Genomic DNA, 19590 nt, shown 5'->3' on the forward strand with positions numbered 1-19590 from the left:
AGGTGAAGGTCATCGAACCCAGCAGTGAAACCCTTCTAACTCATGAGTCAAAGGGAATTGGGCCTTTCCATGGTGTGGGCTAGAACCTGTGAGGCGACAAAGAAGCCGTCCATTTTTAATTTTTGAAGAAAACTTGTTTTTAAGCAGCTGCACACTGTTTTCATAAACAGCTCTCCAGGGCATAGACAGAAACCTGCCTTTCTGATCGGAGGAGCTGTTTTTTTTTTTCCTTTTCTGCTTTTTATTGAGTTACATGATCTAGTTGACAAAGTTTGAGAACTTACCCATGCTTCGTGAGTCTTCTACTTAGTGGATGGGGTTTTCAAACCTGGACATGAAATTTTGGATAATGCTCGGTGACCCCCATCATATCAGTCCTGTTTTCGGTTTCTTTGTGTGGTTACCTTTATGTTTCTTCCCTGTATCCCTTCACTGTGGAATAACCAACCAGATATCACAATAAGATCAGTAAGTCAGTGTCTGGACATGTGGATACATACCAGTGAAAATGTAACACTTTACAGTTTGTCTGACCTGCTTGCCTTCCCTCTCAAGAAGAGTTCTGTTTAATTGGATGGGGAAATTGGGGGGCTGATAAGACTCAACAACTCTGGCTCCCAGAAACTGAAGATGAGAAGTTGAGGTTTTCTCGGAAGCTTGCTTTCTGCATACCGAGCTGTCCACCCCGTCCTGGCTGTCAATAAACAGATGTCGTTCAGAAGGTCATCAGTCGCCATCAGGAAAGCTTTGGAATTATGGCTCAAGTCACACAGCCCTTTCCTGATGAATCCTCAGCATTGGGTGGAGGGCAATCTTATGTTGGGGATTTCATGATTGACAGGTGAAACTCAGATTCTAGGTTCTAGAGTGTAGAGCCGAGGAAGCAGGTGGTCGCGCTGGCTTCTGTGAGGGTTTTGTCACATGGATGGGTCTGGGTGTGCATTGGCTTGTGAGAACGGTGAGAGGTGGGCATCCTCTTCCCTGAGTAGTAGAGAGGGATTTCTCTTTCTCAGACGCCTTTAGATTTGATCTATAGATGTGCTTCTCATTCTCACGGGGCCCCTGCTGGCTATAAAACATCGCATAACCTTGTTTAGCTTCTGTGTGGACTTTCTCTTGGGGGACTGTCACCAGACTGACACTTTTCGTTCTTGCCACACTGCCGTTTTCACCCACCAGTGGAATCAAGTCTTCGTAGTGAGTCGGTGGCAGCCTGAGTTGAGACTAGATTGAATTCACTCAAGGGTTTTAAAGGAACCCAGGTTGAAATTGCAGAACTCTGGCTCGGGTGTTTCGCCCTCTAGAAATGAGCATTGTTTCTCTGTCTGGTGACTTGGAGAGCAAAGTGGCCTGGTGACCTGGAGACCTGGAGACCTGAGTTCTAGGACAAGTTTATCAATACCTGAGGGTCATGCCAGAAAGTTCTCTCTCAGAGCCCTGGTCTTTGCCGCCTGCCTCTGCCTCCTCAGTGCTGGCATTGAAGACGTGTACCACCATCACTGCCTGTCTCAAATGTTGGATTTCTCAGATCCATTCAGAACTTGCCCTTCATGTGCAAGGCTCGGGAAAAGCTAGAAGTCTGGGCCACTGAAGTTAATACTTAGAATCCTCTTTCCCCTCGATTTTTTTCACCCTCTTTCAACTATTGCAGTGCAGCCCAGAGTATAACCTAGTTCTTGCTGTAACAGCTCCGCAGGCTTACACTGGGCTCTGTCCTTACTAACAGGCAGAGTAAAGAAAGGCGAACTCCACACCATTCCCTTTTTCTAAGTACATATTGCAGTGCCTTGAGAGAGAACTGACTGGTAGCCCAGGGTGGCCTTGACCTAGGGGTCTTCCTGGATTAAGGGTGTGTGACGGCATGCCTGGTGAGAGCCCGCGTGTAAAGAGATGTGTCAGGGCTGGGTCAGTGTGACAACACTGGAACAGAAACCCATTCATTTAATACTTTCTGCGTCTTAGACTGCACCTTTCACCAGATGTGTAACCAAGATAACATTTTGGATCCTTTTCTTGTACTGTTTGGCAAAGCCAGAACAATGGGAATGGGAAACTTTTATTTTTCCCCGGCGTATCTGCTAGTGATGGCAGTTGGAGTATTAGTTGTAATGGGCATCCAGCCTTAGACAGAGTCCAAGACAGTATCCTAAGGCCTGACCGTGAGTAAGAGAAATATTTATCCCGCATTATTAGGTGAGCAGGCTGGGCGTGTTTGGATCGCAGTTCATTCTACTTAAATGTTCCGGGCTGCATTCTGATTTTTCATAAAAATGGTTAATGGTTTTCTAAGATTTTTCGGGAGTAGAGAGGAGTTAGTTTTTAGTGAATGACCTTTTGGCACATCAGAAGTTGGAGTTCCTTCGCAAGCCACAACCCACAAGCGCAGAAGGAGCAAGCTAGGAGGGAGCATTTGCCAGTGTGAGTTACTCCCTCTGTCTGCCAAGCGAGGATTGTTACTAACCTGGCTTGGAAGACCAAGAGAAGGAAGCTTCGCGCTCCCCCTAGAGGCTTTACTGTGCTACTACAAGAAGACTTTACAAGAAACTGCTAATGCGACAGTTTTCTTTGGCAGTTACCTAAATTTTACAAGGTTAGAATGAAGATTTGGCCAGTGATTGGGACTGACTGCATTTTGTGTCATCTGGGAACAAATTGTTACTGCTAGCGCAGCTGAGGGTCTTTTGGGATACCGTCTCTAGTCATGCATAAAGACATTAAAATAGGAGAAAATGCTGGGGTCACAGTCTCCTGTGTTCACACATGGTCATGTTCTTTAATTGGTTTACTGGTAAGGATGAACGTCAAGTTGCTGGCACTGGGTACAGTGTCGGTCAGGCTGCCTGCTGACTGTTTTCTCTGTGTCTTTCAGGGTTTCGGAAAAATGACGAAATGAAAGCTATGGATGTTTTGCCAATCCTGAAGGAAAAAGTCGCCTATCTCTCAGGTAAAACTGACTTTCTAGCCTGCTTTGACTGCTTAGAGTTGACTGAAGCAGCTCACTTGACACAGCATAAAAAAGCATTGGCATTTCATGGACTTCTAAAACTTGTATTTTAGGAAATTAACGCCCCAGGCATTTCTGACACAGTGTATACATCGTAAGCCAGCGAACACTGCTGATCAAACTGTCCTGCTTGTCACTCTGCAAACACTTGGCTGCTTTGCCTGAGTGGCTAAGTGGAACAGCTGCTTGTTGGAGTTAAATGCCTTAGTGTCAGCGTTTGGGAGTGTGACCGTGTAGACACACTCAGGAGCTTTTAACCTCTGTGTCTTGTCCCGTACGGGTTTTCATTCTTTCATCTGGGAGGAAAGACTCCTGTCCCCAGCTCTTCTCCTTCGGGGATACCCGTTCCTGGCGTTGTTAGAAGCCACATCTTCAGCTGTCTGTAAAGTCCTGGCAGTTTCTCCCGGCTGATGGCTCCCTGTAAGAAGGCAATCGCCTTCCTGTGCAGTGTGGAATTTGACAGCCCAGACCCCTTGCCCATGTCCTGTCTCCTCTGCACAAGGATGGCCATGCTTTTGGCCTTTGTGCTTTCTCACTGGAATCTGTGTGCAGGTTTATAGGATTGTAACAGTGACTGTGAGTGAGGTTCCCTGTCCTTCTGGATGCTGTGCCCTCCTCAGTACCTTTCCACTGTCTAAAACATGCTGTGCCAGTCTGATGTCACCTTTGCTGGGCTCTCGGGTTAATTCCCAGCACTGGAACCACTTTGTTCTGGGTGTCCTAATGGCGTGTGGTTCTGTATGTGTTTAAGATGAGGCTTCCATAGCGTTTTTTGCTAGTCTTGTGTTTGCTTGTTCTGTTGAGTTTTGGAGAAGTTAATCTAATATATAATGAATTTGCATTGTTAGTAAAGAGTGCAATAGTACACAGAAAAAGGAGGATTTGAGTTTGTTGGAAATACTTGGATGGATGCATGGATGGATGGATGGACTGACGGACTAACTTATGGATTGCAATGGATAGATGATAGGTAGGTAGGTAGGTAGATGATAGGCGACTGACTAACTCTCATGGATTAAAACCACTGAGTTTTGAAAGTAGTGTTTATTAATCTTTTCAAGATGAGTCATTCCCAATACTTTTGTATAATGGCGGGTACCAGTTTTTAAACTACTGATTTTGTACTTAAAGTTGGAGTAACTGAAAGATTATACTTCTGAATCCAAGAGGCATCATGAGAAAGTTCCGCAGGTCCATCTGTCTGGAACGCAAGCCTGGGTCTGAGGAGAAAGCCTACTGCCTCTCTGCGCCTGGGCACCAAGACTCCAGGCCTACTATTCTGCTGTACCTGGGAGTGCAGGAGGTGGGCGCGTACAGGAGGTGGATGGAGGTGACTGCTGGATTTTATTTGCTTTCATTTCTTCATTAGGCAGTTAATTCAGAGTTTATTACTATTGCAATTTTATTTATGGCCAAACCTAAACCTTTTTGCCTTTTAATTAATCAAAAAATAGATTCACCGGTTTCTCATAAGTCTTTAGTGAAAGTTTGACTCTGCAGGGTTAGAGCTTTGGAGAGAGATGGTTTGCAGTGACCAGATGAGGATAGAACATTTTAAATTATTAAGACCAGCAGAGCTTCAACCAGACATGCAAGCAAAGCATAGTTAAGAGGTGTTACCACACTCCCAGTGTTTCCCAGCTTCTGACCGAATTAGCTGGGTCACATGAGCTCACGTGACAGTTTTTAGGCTATTGTTATCTTGTGTATGAGAGGAAAAGGGAGAAATTGTAAAAATAAATTGATTACGTATATAGTATTTTTAGGACACGTTCCAAAGAACAAATGGATTCTCAAAAATAATTTTTACTTCTAACTTCATTTATCTTTTTTTTAAACTGTGGTATAATTTTGCATACTATTACAGTTTTTTTTTAAAGTAGATCTTAGTGTAGCCATGGGTTGTGCAGCCATTACTGTGGTCTGCAGGCCGTGCGGCCGTCTCCATGGTCTGCAGGCGGTGTGGTCATTGCTAGTGTCTCCTCCTAGAGCATTTTTATCATTCCTCAAAGAACTCCTTTTCTCTTTTTGCCCCGTACTCCCTTTCCTCTGCCCAAGAAATCACTCATCTACTTAGTTCTGTGACTTCACTTTATAACATATGAGGGATTTTTTTGGTACCTTTGCAAAAGCGCCCCATAAATCGGTGTTATGTGATGGACCTTGTAATCCAGTAGGCAGGACGGGCTGATCCCTAGAATTACAAAAACAGTAATAACAAAAAGAGAAGTGTTCTTGATTATAGTGACTTGTCTAGGCCCAAACCTGATACCGTAATGGTGTGTACTTAAGTTGGAGTAACTGAAAGATTGTACTTCTGATTTTAAGAGACACCATGAGGAAGTTGCACAGGGCCATTCCTCTTGAACTGAGTGTAGGTCTGAGAAGAAAGCCCCTGCCCATCTGCCCCTGGGCACCGAGACCTCTGTTGGAGCAATCTGCTCTTCCTGGAAGTGCCAAGAGGTGGATGCATGGCCGCGCACAGAAAGATTGCAAGTTTGAGGATAGCCTGAGCTGGGAATGGAGCAGCCTTTATTAACTCAAGTTAAAGCTAGACATTAATAAAGGTGGAACAAGTTTTCATGAGTGATTCTGAGATAGTGAGACACGCTTGTTGGTTGACATTTCTAAAAGCCGGTTAGAATGTCTCGAACTTGACCTTCTCAAAATACACATTGCTCTTAGACAGCAGCATGTGACTTCTCTACATGTGATAGGTAAGTAAATTAAATGGTACATCTCCAGATGCTTAAACTCAGGGGATTGGGGGATAGAGACACACCCTCCAAAGGCCACGTGTTGGCAGGGTGATAGTTTTCAGACTTAATTAGGGCCATGAGGGCTCCTCCCAGTGAATGAGATGAAGGCCCTGGTGAAGATGGCTTAGAGTTTCTTCCATATGGAGGGTGCACCCCTCACCAGAGAACTCAGTCCAACAGCACCTTGGCCTTGGACTGCTCAGCATACAGAAGCATAAGAAAATACATTTCTGATCTCTGTAAACTACTGAGTCTCTGGCCCTCTGAGTGCTCAGACACCAACACTGAAGTCAATAACGAGTTGTCAATTGGACCGTTGCTTTTTCTCTTTTCTGTGGACATCTATGTCTGTGGAAGTAATATGTTTGACTCTTTTGAGAGGGGGGGGCATACTCATAAAACTTGTAAAGATTCTGTTTTATTAGTTACTGGTATTTTCTTATTTTGCTAAATTTAGAAATTATACTTTATGACAGTATGCAGGAAGAGAATAATATATATATACCTCAGTAGGTACTGAGGTTTTGGGAATCCGGCTGAGGTTGCAGCACAGACATGTCTGATGAGAGAGAGAGAGAAAGAGAGAGAGAGGGAGGGAGGGAGGGAGGGAGGGAGGGAGGGAGGGAGGGAGGGAGGGAGGGAGAAAGAGAATAAGATACATGCAGGGTCAGTGCTGCATGTAGCTCCTAGGGTTTGGCCCTAGACAACTGCTGCCATCAGGAGCGCCTCTAGCTTTGTTATTACTGTCTTGCAGTTTTAGGGACTGCACCCAGGATACTTCACAGAATGCTCTACCGCTGAGCTACATCTCAGCTCTAAGAGCATCTTAAACTTTTTCATCATGTCAGAGGATGGTGGCGCATGCCTTTAATCCCAGCACTTGGGAGGCAGAGTCAGACAGATCTCTGTGAGCTCAAGGCCAGCCTGGTCTACAGAGCTAGCTTCAGGACACCAAGGCTGGAAAGAGAAACCCTGTGAAAAACAACAACAACAAAAAACCTTTCCTCATGACATCTAAGCATCCAGAAGAGGATGGTAACTGGCTTCCCAGGGCTATGTCTTCAGAATTTCTTTCCATCTTTATTCTTCTTCTCCTCCACCCTTACTCTGCATAATTTTTTAATCTATAAGTATTTAGTATATATCTATGAAAGATAATTTACAAACCTCACCATATCAATAACAGATGTTATATAAGTTAGTAAATTTTGAGTAATAATTCTCCTCTCCTCCCCTCCCCACTCTCTTGAAAAGACTTTTAAAGGCATTAGAAAATGAAAAACATTAAACTATTATGTCCTTGTAGTGGCATTTCATTTGTATTTTAGTAAATAAAGCTTGCCTGAAGATCAAAGAGTAAAACAGCCCCACTGGTCATCCAGGCAGTGGTGACACACACCTTTAATCCCAGTAGCTACACTAGTTGCCATAGAAACCGGATGGTACATGCCTTTAATCCCAGCTCTAGAGAGGATTATAAAATGGGAGGAGACAGCTCTCAGACACAGCCTCCAAGAATCTCAGGCTGAAGTAGAGGTAAGAGCTAATGACTGGCTGCTTTGTTTTTCGGGTCTTCTGGTTGAACCCCAATTTCTCTTGAGTTTTTATTAACGTGCATCATTTATCTTAGGGATAAGAGATGTTTCTGGAACTATAATACAAAAATGCTGAACAATTTTCAAAGATGAGCTGCTACTGCCAGGCGGTGGTGGCGCACGCCTTTAATCCCAGCATTTAGGAGGCAGAGGCAGGCGGATCTCTGTGAGTTCGAGACCAGCCTGGTCTACAAGAGCTAGTTCCAGGACAGGTTCTAAAACCACAGAGAAACCCAGTCTCGAAAAACCAACAACAACAAAAAAAAGTTGAGTTGCTACTAATCAATGGCCTGTCCCCCTTCATTCATAAATGCTGCTTCTGTATGACCCAGGAAGTCAGTGCTGTGTCACTTTCTGTCTCTTGCGTCTTATACTACAGCTTAAGCACGCGTGTGAAGGACTGTCCTTGTTTGTGGCAGTGCCCTGCAGTCCTTTTGTCTTGATTTTAGCTCTGGGAAGTTCTGCCACCTCAGGCAGAGACAGAAACCTTGCCAGGCTCATTGTGAAGATAACATGAGAAAGGGCATGTGAGGCCCATGGAGCCACATTGTGGTCCCATGACTTATGCTGTCTGTGGTTCAGTGTTGCTCCCATTGAGTTTGTTTAAATAACTTGGGTGACTGAACAGTGCATATGGATCAGTTTAAGTGTTCAGTCTCTGTCAAGTCTCACTACTGATTAGAATGAACGCACAGTCATTATAGGACATAGTGAAAGCCACATTAATGTCACCTCTGATTTTTATTTTGCCCAGACAATAAATAGTAAGAGTTTCTCTCAGTGGCTTGAAGTTTGAGATCTGAAGAGAAATCATCAGGGTTGTAGAACTCAATGAAGGATGCACTTGGGAATGCTGAGTTTTCTTTCTATGCTATTCCGCCCTTGCTGGAAATAAGAAAGTAAAGGTTATGATTTTGCCTCAGTGTCGAGACAGGCTAAGCTGACTCCAGGAGAAACCTCCTTCCTCTGTCACAGTCAAATGCTCTGGTTGTCCTCTTGTTCTTGATGTAACTTTTCTATGACCCTCGAGCTAATCGGGTTTTACTTTACAGTTCTCCTACTCACCTGTGTGAGTTCTCTCTTTTTTTTTTTGTATGTTCTCTCTTTTTTATTTTTTTTCCGTTTATTTATTTATTAAAGATTTCTGTCTCTTCCCCGCCACCTCCTCCCATTTCCCTCTCCCTCCCCCAATCAAGTTCCCCTCCCTTGTCAGCCCATAGAGCTATCAGGGTTCCCTGCCCAGTGGGAAGTCCAAGGACCACCCACCTCCATCCAGGTCTAGTAAGGTGAGCATCCAAACTGCCTAGGCTCCCACAAAGCCAGTACTTGCAGTAGGATCAAATTTTTTTCATACAATGTATTTTGGTTATGTTTTTCTCCTACCCTCAATTTCTCCCAGATCCTCTCTACCTCCCTCCCCGCCAACTTCGTTTTTCCTCTCCCTCTCTTTCAAAACAAAACAAGATTTCCAATAAAACACCCATAAAAACAAAAATAAAAATGAATAAGCAAAGACCAATGTTGCGAGAACCACGAAGGTGTATATATATTTATTTATATTTATATGTATCAATATATTAAGGGATGTGGGGAGAATAGACCCACGGAACCGGACCAGCCACATGCTGCTTCAGGCCACCTGCTGGGGGCTTTCCAACCCTAGAGAGCATGACCACCCTCCTTCCTTAGATGAGGTCGTGACCTCAGACAGGAAGCGAATTGGCTGAATGAATTCCCACACAGATCAATAAGACCACCCCCCCCCATACCCAGACAATGTAGAATGGAACAGAAAGTCCACAAAAATACAATGGTATTCAGTTTGTGTTGGCCAGATATCCCTGATCATGAGGTCTACCCTGGGATGTGGTTGGTATACCCAGAGAGAGACTCCATTGAAAAAAATATCTAATTTTCAGTTGCCAAAGGGTGTCAGTTACAAACAGCTTCTTGGTTGGGGGTAGTACCCCATGTCTCTTCCCCTTGTGCTGGAACCCTGTCTGGCTTGAACCTGTGCCTGTCTTCCGTGCGCCACTGCAGTCTCTGAGTTCATGTGTGCCTCAGACTGGTATGAAAGATGCCGTTTTCTTGGCGTCACCCACAACCTCTGGCTCTTACAACTCCTGCCTACTTTTCTGTGTAGGTTCCTGGTTCCCGAGGGGGGAAAGGTTTGATGAAAACATCCTGGCCACTGCCATGAGATGCCTCAGATCCCAGTTTGTATAAAACCAGTCATCGGTGTGACGTTAGAACAAAATTCTTGTTTTCTCTTTAGGGCCAAGAGAGTAAGATTTTCCTTGGTAGAAAAAAGAATTTAGAATGCAAGAGATGGAAGGAAAGGGAGGGGGGGAGGTGTAAGGGGGCTAGAGAAAGAGGAGCAAGAGAGAAAAGGTTGTTTAGAGAAATACAGCATTTGTATGAGAGTGCCCTAGTACCCATCTCTCCAAACTCACACGAAGTGTTTCTTCCTGTGTATTAGAATAAAAAGACAAGGTCATCTGTGACATCTTCCAGTTGCCCCTTAGAACCCGGGAGAGAGCACCAGGTGGACAAAGATGGCACCACCACTAGCATTTGTGAAGTCCTGTCTGACCGGACGGAGGGGTGAAGCTGCTGGACTTGCAAGGGCATGCAGGAAGTTCTGTCTGATCTTGCCTCTTTTGAGTGTGTTCCCAATGTTTATTTTGTAGGTGGGAGAGATAAGCGTGGAGGTCCTGTCTTAACATTTCCAGCCCGCAGCAATCATGACAGAATACGGCAGGAGGATCTCAGGAGACTCATTTCCTATCTAGCCTGCATTCCTAGGTAAGTTCTGGGCAACTGTCTATTGTCTACTGTACCTGCAGTTCCCAGTGTGGCCTGCTGTCTAGAAAAGAACTGAAGAGGTTCTAACTCCAAGGAGATCAAACATAAAATTAAAGTCATCATTTTTTTTTTCGAGACAACCTGATCCCTTATGTTCCCATCCTCCCATCCTCCCCTAGCCCCCCACCCCCCACTCCATTTTTCCAGTTTACCCAGAAGTACCCAACCATTTCCCCTTCCCAGGGAATTCTTTGCATCACTCCTAGAAACCTCTTTGTTACCTAGCCTCTCTAGAGCTACATCACCTTTATTTTTATTGCCATTTTCATAACTGCTATTGAATTATTCTAAACAGTCTAGAGCAGGAACCAGAGGCAGGCCTTTACTACTACAAGGCATTGAGTGTTGGTGGGTTTTGGATACTCATTTAGCTATGATTCTTAGATCTTATACAGCTGAGTTAGAAACCAGGTGGTCTTTTTTAGTGAGTCTAATACCAAGGAAGGTCCCATTGCCTGGATCATCAGAAACTTGTTCTTTGTGACAGCCTGCACATGTCTTCTTAGGCTAAGCCTCTGTGCACTACAGATTCTTTTGATGTGTAGTGTGAAGTTTGTGAGTCATTAACTCTTACCAGCTGATCTGCCGGCTCGGTTTAGAAACACTTTAAATCTGAGACCTTGGCGATGAGGGAGGGTTTCAGTGTGGCTGTTAGCCAACACCATGGGCAAGCATAGTTCTGTTTCCCGGAGAGTCTGAGTGAGGAGCAGTGAGTTAGGAGAAACTGGCCCGCTTCTTCCCCAAGGGAATGGCAAGCTCAGTTTCTGCCCTGCCCTGGGGCTGTCTCACTCGTACAGCTGACAATGACAGAAGAAATTCATTCCTATACTAAAATCTTTATTTCGTTGTTCTAGCTAGTTTTTGAAAAATAGGGTATATTTAGATACAATCTAAGGGGGTGGTCATGTCTGACACAGACAGCGGTATGTGTGGAAGACTGGATGTATGCCTCCTTATGAAGAAGGGTAAATCCTTAAGATATTTTCGTTCCTAAAGACACATGCTACAGGGGAGCAGGAATTGCATTTATGGTGGAGTGAGAAAGCATTTTCAAGGAGCCAAATTAGGGCGTGTAAAAGTAGTAGGACCTGGGATTGATGGTGACTTTAAGAGACCTATACTACAACAGAGGAGTCAAAATGATGGTTGGTTTTCTCAGCTTGGCTGGATTTTGAATTGCCTAGGAGACACACGTTTGGGTGTATTTGGGAGAAAGTTTCAGAAGTTTAACTGAAGAAGCAAGACTCTCCCTGTACGTGGGAGGCACGATCCTGGGTACCTGGAGCAAACAAAGGGAACAGGAACCAGGAGAAGCCAGTGAGTAGCCACGCCCATCTCTCTGGCTGTTTCTGAATACAGTGTGTTCACTGCCAACACAGGCAGAGCCACTCTTCTCTGCACACCTTTTCTGGAGTCGACTCCTTCCGACTAAGAGTCAGAACAAATCCTTCCTTTCATGCATTGCTTTTCCAGGATTTGGTCACAATGATAAAAGTAGCCAATACAGAAGCTTGGGACTGCAGGGGGGCCTCTGCTGTGGCTGCCTGACTGTGTGGGTGCCTGACTGTCCTAGACTGTTGAGGCCAGTTTGTAGGAGAAGTGCCAGAGGGTCGCACAGCAGGTGGAAGAGCCCTAGAATTCCGGAAGCAGCACTCAATTGGACAATGGGCGGGGCTGCATGAGACCAGAATGCCAGATATAGAGACAATCATGAGGTTTGAGAATGGAATAAAGATTCTAGTATGAACTGGGGTAGAGAGGTCATTTGTGATACATTGTGGCAAAGAATCTGGCTTATGTTCTGCCTGCATCCTGAAAACTTGAAGCTGAGCTCAAAGGAAACAGTGCTAAGATATTTGTCAGAGGAAATGTCTGAGCTGTTTCTGAGTCTGCTCAGGTTTTTGGTGGGGAAGAAGAGCAGCAGGCAGTGAAAATGCGCAGCTAGCAGACATGTGTCGACACGTGTCGGGGTCAGGCAGGAACATGCATGGCACCTGGCAAAGAGACCAAGGAGAAAGAGAGCCTCACAGCACTCACCATTCATCTCCACAGTGCAACCAGCCACTTTTCTCCTGCTGCCGTAAGAGAGGATAAACAGCTCACCTGCTTCAGTTGCTTTTGTTAGGTATGAAAAAAGCAACTGCTACCATTGATATCAGTGCAGTGATATCAGTGACGTAAACATTGTCATGAAGCCAAACAGCCTGACTTGAACTAATACTTCCATAGTGGAAGGAGGGAACTGATCAAACAGCTGTTTACTGGCTTCCATGTGTGCACACACTTACACATACAACTACATGTAATAAAGTTTAAGACAAAATTTTAAATTGAGGTGCTGAAATAAACACACCAAAATATGGGGCTGTCTTTCCCTCTTTAGATTGGTGCCACAGTAGGTAGGTGGTTAGATCAAGCCTTGTAATGGACAGCTAAAGCGGGCCTTGTCCTTGCTGGTATGGCCTGCTGAGGATATTCTTGACGTTTTCTATTAAAATGTTCATTGCAATACAATCACTATGTGTCTGCAGTGACCAAGTAACAGAGCCTGCAAGGGCGGAGCACATGCATAGCATGTGCAGGGTCATGGCTTCCATGACATTCATTGGTGACTCAAAACTAATTGAGCAATTGGAAAAGTAGAAGAAGCTAATAATTGGTTATCTGATTACAAAGTCTGCATTGATATAAGTGGAAAAGGTTAACTTTTCATTGATATTGTACAACCAGTTCATGTACATCATGGCTCATCAGGGTGATAAAGTCTTCAAACAATGTTTATATGTGTGTGTATGTGTTTGTGTGTGGGGGGGGAGAAATTATGAGCATATATGAAGAACATAGACAGACCAGTGCAGCAAACATTTAAAACATTAAAAACTGAGTTTCACTGTTTATCAGATTTTTCCAGTCTTGATTTTTCTCCATAATTTCCCCTGGAGTATTTTATCACATCCCAGTCATTGATCAGTTTCCCAGTTCATAAACACTTTAGTGTGCTTGGTGATGCGTCATCTACTGGAAGCTGTCACTTCATTTCTTCATCTTGACTTACTCTTGTAGTTAGAGTCCCAGTTGACAAGGAAAGGCATTTTGTTTGGCTTTGGTTAAAGAGTAAATTAACAGGTAACTGGTGTCTTTTGCCCGGTGATGATGGAGAAGGCTGTGTGGTGGCCCTATTGGAGAGAGGTACATGCAGCCCTAGTTCCCTCTCCTCAGAAGTCAAGCTCAGTGTCTCCCAGGAGCACTCCAGAACAGACGCCTCTTTCTTTATAGATCGGCAGTAGGATCAATAAATGTCATCAGCAAATTAATAGTGTGGCTATTTTCTTGGACATAGAGGTTTGCTTGTAATACACTTGGCGTGGTCATTTGTGAAAGGTGAGCAGCACACACCCAGCTTTCCCTTTCTGTGTAGGTTCTGGGAGCCTTTGAGACCTCTGTCTGTTCCATTAATACTCTTCTGAGATGTGCAGGTAGCCCTCGGCTTAGCTCTTGGCCAGATAGTGTAGAACTCACGGCCATATGGAGAGAAGTGCTCTGGTGGAGGCCTAGACTGATGCCCTGGGACCACCTCTCGGTGACTGCTGTTGGCTTTCGGATATGTGAAGGTGATTACAGCCAGTATATCCTGGGGTCATTGTGAGTGCTAAGGAAGGTTGTCCGTGTGCACCTCCCACAGTGATTGATGTGTAGGAGCTGTCTGAGAAACAGTGTAAGAATTTTGCCCTTCCATACTCTCTTCTGTGTTTTCCCTTTGTCATGGAGCCACTAGGTAAGCAAGATTGGCCACAAGTCCCAGCAGTGAACATAAGTGTGACTTGTGCTCCTGTGGTGTTTGGGTTACCACTTCTAGCCCCTTAAAAAACATCAACAGTTAGGGACTTGTCACGCAAGTGTGATGACCGACCAGAGTTTGTATTGCCAGCATGCACAAGTGTCAGTTAGGTGTGCTGCGCTGCTTGTGATCTAGCCTTGGGAGGTGGAGCCGGGGATTCTCAGAGCAAGATGACTAGTCAGCCTAGCCATATCAGTGAGCTCTGGGTTCAATTAAGAAACTCTGCCTCAGTGAATAAGGATAAAAATGAGAGCCAGCATGATTCCTGTATTCACCGTGGCCCTCAAAGTGCATGCGAACGTGTAGCACCCACATACATGCAAACATACATGTATAGACACAAATGTGGAAAAAGGGAAAAAGCCACAAATGTGGAAAAAGGGAAAAAGTGGGTCCACAAAGTCTACTTTGCAGTATCCCTTCCAACCCCTGTCAGGTTATGTGCCCGTGGTGGGAATCTGCCTGGCATCCTGGGGTTCCTGCAGGTGAAAATGCCTTTTGCTATTGCGACTTTTAACTTTTTTTTGTGCTCCCTAGTTCTATGGTGTTTTACCTCCTTTAGGCCATTTTCTAGTAGCTAAACTGATAAACTCGCCTGATGCCCTGGCCCTAGTGGTGTGAAGACCGTGAATGTGCTGATTAGAGAACACTCAGGAGGCTTTCTTCATCTCAGAAGTCAGGGAAGTGGGTTTTCTTTTTAACAGATACACTTCAGAAGGGGCCTATGTTTTCTCCAAGATTTTTGTCTTATTGATGACGTGAGTCTCTTAGGAAAACCTGCTAGATTAACTAGTTAAAGTCGCATCTTCCCAAGATCAGTTTTCATCTTCAGGAGGCAGGGCTAGGAGACCAAATTTCGTGTGTCCCTTTGGTATGGAACAGGTAGACTTGGGTGTGTGTGCAGGTCACTGCTCTCCCTGGGATACCTGGCTTTGAATGTGGAAAAACAAAACACCACAAAAGACCCTTTGTGTCCAGCTTAGTTCATGTTCTATGATTGCCATGGTGGGGAAGCTGGTGACTAGGAACAGTTTGATGGTGCAGGAAGCAGAAGAGTCACTCCTCCTGTAAGCCTTGCTAGCCAAGCATAGTACCTGCTGGTTTCTCTCCACTTTTTCCTGTTGGTAAGCCTGGAGTTTAAAGGGTCCCCTTTAAGCCCCTTTCAAGTAGAGGGGCTTTACAGTTTATATGCATATTGCCTAGGATCGTGCTAGGAGAAAGACAGGGTGCAAGGTAATATTAAAAATATCATGGTTTAGTGAGGACTGTTAAAAGAAACATAGTCTGCCAAACAGCTCTTAGTAAAACAAGATAGATTGCGGCAGTTTTCTGTGGACCTGGCGTGGGCTGCTTCAGCAGTGCATAAGTGTTGTCTGAGATTTAGCAGCCAAGCATGCTTCCTCCTGGGCCATGGCTGCCCTAACTCCATCTGGACCCCTGCACTTCCTGTACACAGAACCTTGGAGGATCACAAGCCCAGTTAGAACTTATAGAGACCCAGGATGCTTAGTGTCCGTGATCTGGGGACATAAGGCTTGATGATTGGGGACAGGAAACATTGGCAGCACTGTGGCCCTGGCCTTGTCCGGGATGGGGAACAGTGAGAGAGCAGCGGTGTGAGAGTTGGAGCCACTTTTCAGCCCCAATCAGTTGATACGTATACAGGGTGTGTATTCGCCACTTTCTTATTGCTGCAACCAGATGCCCGGCAGGAAAGGAGTTTTTAATTGATTGATTATCTATATTATGTGGTCTGTGTGGGGCGTGCAAGCCAGAGCAGGTGCCTACAGAGGCTGAAGGTGGTGGCTTACTGGAGCTGAAGTTTAGGGGTAGTAAGTTGCTGAATGTGGGTGCTGGGAACTGAACTTGGGCCCACTGCATGAGCAGTAGGTGCTTGTAACCACTGAGCTGTCTCTTCAGCCCCAGGGTTGATTTTTAACTCACGGCTTCAACTGGTGTCTGCCAGAGCAGAGCGTTTCACATCATGGGTGCAGGAAGGGAGAGCAAGAGAGGACACGGGAAGGGGGCAGGGAAAGATACAGCAAGGATGTGTTTAGTAACCTACTTCTTGGGGTAATATCATCATGATGAACTCATCAAGGGGGAATCCATTCTTTAGGTCAGAATCCCATGATCTTTTCTGCAAAGACCATCAGATACTGCAGAAGGTATGCTCTACTGTCCGATCAGTTAAGTTGACAAGACTAGCCCGCACGGGGTATTAATGGGTTACTTGTAGCATTTCCAAGCATCATTAACATTTGGGTCATGCTGTAGTTTCTTTTCCCATCACTGATTAAACACCTGAGCTAAAGCAACATGGGAAAGAAAGGGGTTACTTGGCTTATATTTCTGGGTTCTAATCTATCATTGGAAGTTAGGACAGGAACTGGAGGCAGGAACCAAGGAGGAGTGCTGTTGCTGGCTTGCTCTCCCGAGGAATGCTCATTTAGCTTCCTTCTACAGCTCAGCTCACCCTCCCACAGAGTGCGGGGCCTTCCACATCAATCAAGACAGTTCCTCACAGATGTGCCTCTGGACTGGTGTGAGCCGGGAAATCCTCAATTGAGACTCTTCAGATGACTCTAGGCTGTGCCACACAGACAGCTAAAGCTAATTAGGACAGGTGATAAGCAAGATCTCTGGGCCATCTGTTTCCTCTCACGGGCTTTAACCACTGTGCTCTGTACCTGCAAACCAGGGCTCCTGAGTTTCACAGTAGACATTCCTGGGATATTTGTGTGGCACACCTTGTAGAATCACGTGGGCGTCCTGTTGGACTTTGCATTTGTGAAACTTTAAAAACTAGTTACTGTGATGGTGTGAGCCAGTACAGGGAAGAAAATGAAGGGCCTGGAGGCATTGGAGGGTGAAGGGCAGAGGGAGGAGAGGAGCCAAGCCTAGGTCTGAGAGAGTGAAGGCAGCTTTAGTTGACATCTTTTTTTTGCGTGGTAAGAATACCTAGCAATGATAACCTTCTGGTCTTTCAGTTGAGAGTAGTCTTGGAAGATGCAACCAATTGAACCCAAATGTTTGATCCTGTTAGAGCGGACATCTTGCCCTCGAGATACATCCCTAGCCCTCCACATGTATTTAATATTCATTACAGATGTACCTCATGCAGACTTTCCATTTTCTCCAGTGTTGCTATTTCATGAAATAGCAACTTCCCCCACTTTCTTTCTGAGATGGATCTTGCTGTTGCCTCTTCCAGTCTCTTGCTTGGCTCCCATGCCCTCCTTCCTCAGCATCCTTTTGCTGGAGCTGCAGGCACTGGACACTGTCTGCTGCAGCTGACCTTTTTGTTTAACTGCCAAGAGCCCAGAGAGGAAGAACATAGTGCTTGGTTTTGCCAGGAGCCAGCACTGTTACCCACTACCACGCTCATGCCATCTATGTGACCAGATGTGAAGAGGAATGCAATCATAGTCCAGGCACAAACCTCAGTGTTTCTCACAGGGCTTGCCAAAATGGTGTCAGGAACCCCCTAGTGGGACAGGGCTGGAGGAAAGAGACCACAGCCAGACTTTGGAAAGTTCCCAGCATTGTCACCCATGCCAGTGGTTGTTGGCTTTGCTTTTGGTCTTGGGAATCCTGAAGTAGCTGCTGTCCCAACCTGAGCCCTGCATGCCACATTGAGTTTGTACCCCCTTAGTGCTTCCCAGGGGCCTTTGTCTGTGGTAGTTATTAAACTAGTGTCTCACCAGTTAACAATACACCAAAGGCAAGTGAAATTAGTGGTTGCCATTTGACAGAATGCAACACCATATCTATGAAGAATTAAAATCTTAAAGGCTTTGAAGGTGAACCCTGTTTGAATCTATCATTTTGTCTTGATTCTTTTATGGCCTCGTTCTGTTTTTTGACCCAGGGCGGGGGGTTAGGCATTGCTGAGCTGCCCAGGTAAAAGAGCATTGCACTCTGGTTCTTGAGGTCAAGCATGTGGGTACGTCACCAAGAAGCTTTCTCTCACATCCAAGCTGTAGAAGCTGCAGCTGATAGCGTTCTCTCTCTCTCTTCCTCTCTTTCTTTCTTTCTCTCTGTTGGGGGTATATGCATGTTGTGTGTAGTAGATGCACTTGTGTGTGTGGGCATGGTCTTGGAAGGTCAGAGGAGGGTATCAGATATCCTACTCTGATGTTTGTGGCCTTACCCTGAAGTGTCTCTGAGCCTGGAGCTAGACTGGCAGCCAGCAAGCCCCAGGATCCTTCTGTCTCCATCCTGAACAGTACTGGGATTATAGGAATGCATGGCCACATGCCCCCTCCCCATCTATTTTGTTTGTGTGTTATAACTGTGCACTGCCTCCCCTGTCCCCTGCAGTAGCCATGAATGCCAGAAGAGGGTCTTAGATTCCCCGGGGCTGGAGTTAGAAACGACTGTGAACTACCAAGTGAGTGCTGGGAAAGGAGCGTGGGTCCCTTAGAACAGTCAGTGCTCTCCATCTTAAAACACCCCCGTTTTTTCTAATGTGGGTACTGGGTATTTGAACTCTGGTTCTCATATCTGTGTAGCAAGTGCTCTTACCAGCCGAGCCATCGAACTCCCCACCCTCTTTCTCTCTCTGTAGTGAGGAGGTCTGCAAGCGAGGTTTCACAGTGATCGTGGACATGCGCGGCTCCAAGTGGGACTCCATCAAGCCACTACTGAAGATCTTGCAGGAGTCTTTCCCTTGCTGCATCCACATCGCTCTGATAATCAAGCCTGACAACTTCTGGCAGAAACAGAGGACGAATTTTGGCAGTTCTAAATTCGAATTTGAGGTAACATTCTCTGGGTAGCCAGAGCCTAAACTTAAAGACGTGGTTAATAAGCTGGTGTATCCTCGCAATGGTGGACTGATGAAGGTCTAAAAGCCATTTAATTGAGCAAGGCCTACATGTCTTATATACATATAATAAGTAGAATTAATTACTGCATAAAGTAAAAGGCTTCGGGTTCAGATTTCCACTCTCTGGGGTTGGGGTATGGAGCTGCTGTTCCTTGGAAGAGGTCTGTTCCTGGCACCTCACCTGAACAGCTCCCCCTGTCAGCCCAGGGCTGTGTGGCTGAAGCTGTGTGGTGGCTGCTTTATCCTGGAGCTGAGGAAATGGCAGAGGGATTGAGTTTGTCTCGTCATTGATAGTGGGGAGAATTGCTGGCCACTTCACATATTGAGTCTTACCTTTGTAAAAGCGGAGGTAATCGTTCTAGGACTGTACAGTTCTGCCATCAGCTAGTGCTGGACGATGGCTGTCAGGTGGTTATAAAAAGTAAACCAAAGCCTGCTAATTTATTTTCCTTCCCACTGTGAACCTCCACTCCTTAAGCCGCTGCAGTTCTGACAAGGCTTTTGATGTGGTCAGTTTAATATGATGATTATAGGAGGAAAGCATTCCAGGCAGCTTGAAGCTTGGCTCAGGTTCTGTTCTGTAATAGGACTGGAATAGCTTCTTGTAATAAATTATAACCGTTCCCAGTGGAATGAAGAGCGTGCTCTTTCTGCCATCTCTGTCTGGATATTGGGTTTCAATGTACAAGAATCATGTT

General features: G+C 45.4%; 1 protein-coding gene across 5 annotated transcripts in view; it reads left to right on the forward strand.

The window, feature by feature from the left end:
* Positions 1-19590, forward strand: part of Trio (trio Rho guanine nucleotide exchange factor) — a 289908-nt gene that overhangs the window by 100224 nt on the left and 170094 nt on the right. For all 5 annotated transcript variants that reach the window (XM_075975805.1, XM_075975801.1, XM_075975802.1 and 2 more), the window contains exons 2-4: positions 2870-2944; positions 10049-10163; positions 18632-18824. In XM_075975805.1, coding sequence (XP_075831920.1) covers positions 2870-2944; positions 10049-10163; positions 18632-18824 — 383 coding nt within the window. The remainder of the gene's footprint in view (positions 1-2869; positions 2945-10048; positions 10164-18631; positions 18825-19590) is intronic.

Source organism: Microtus pennsylvanicus, chromosome 6, assembly GCF_037038515.1.
Source record: "Microtus pennsylvanicus isolate mMicPen1 chromosome 6, mMicPen1.hap1, whole genome shotgun sequence".
In the NCBI taxonomy this organism is placed as follows: domain Eukaryota; kingdom Metazoa; phylum Chordata; class Mammalia; order Rodentia; family Cricetidae; genus Microtus; species Microtus pennsylvanicus.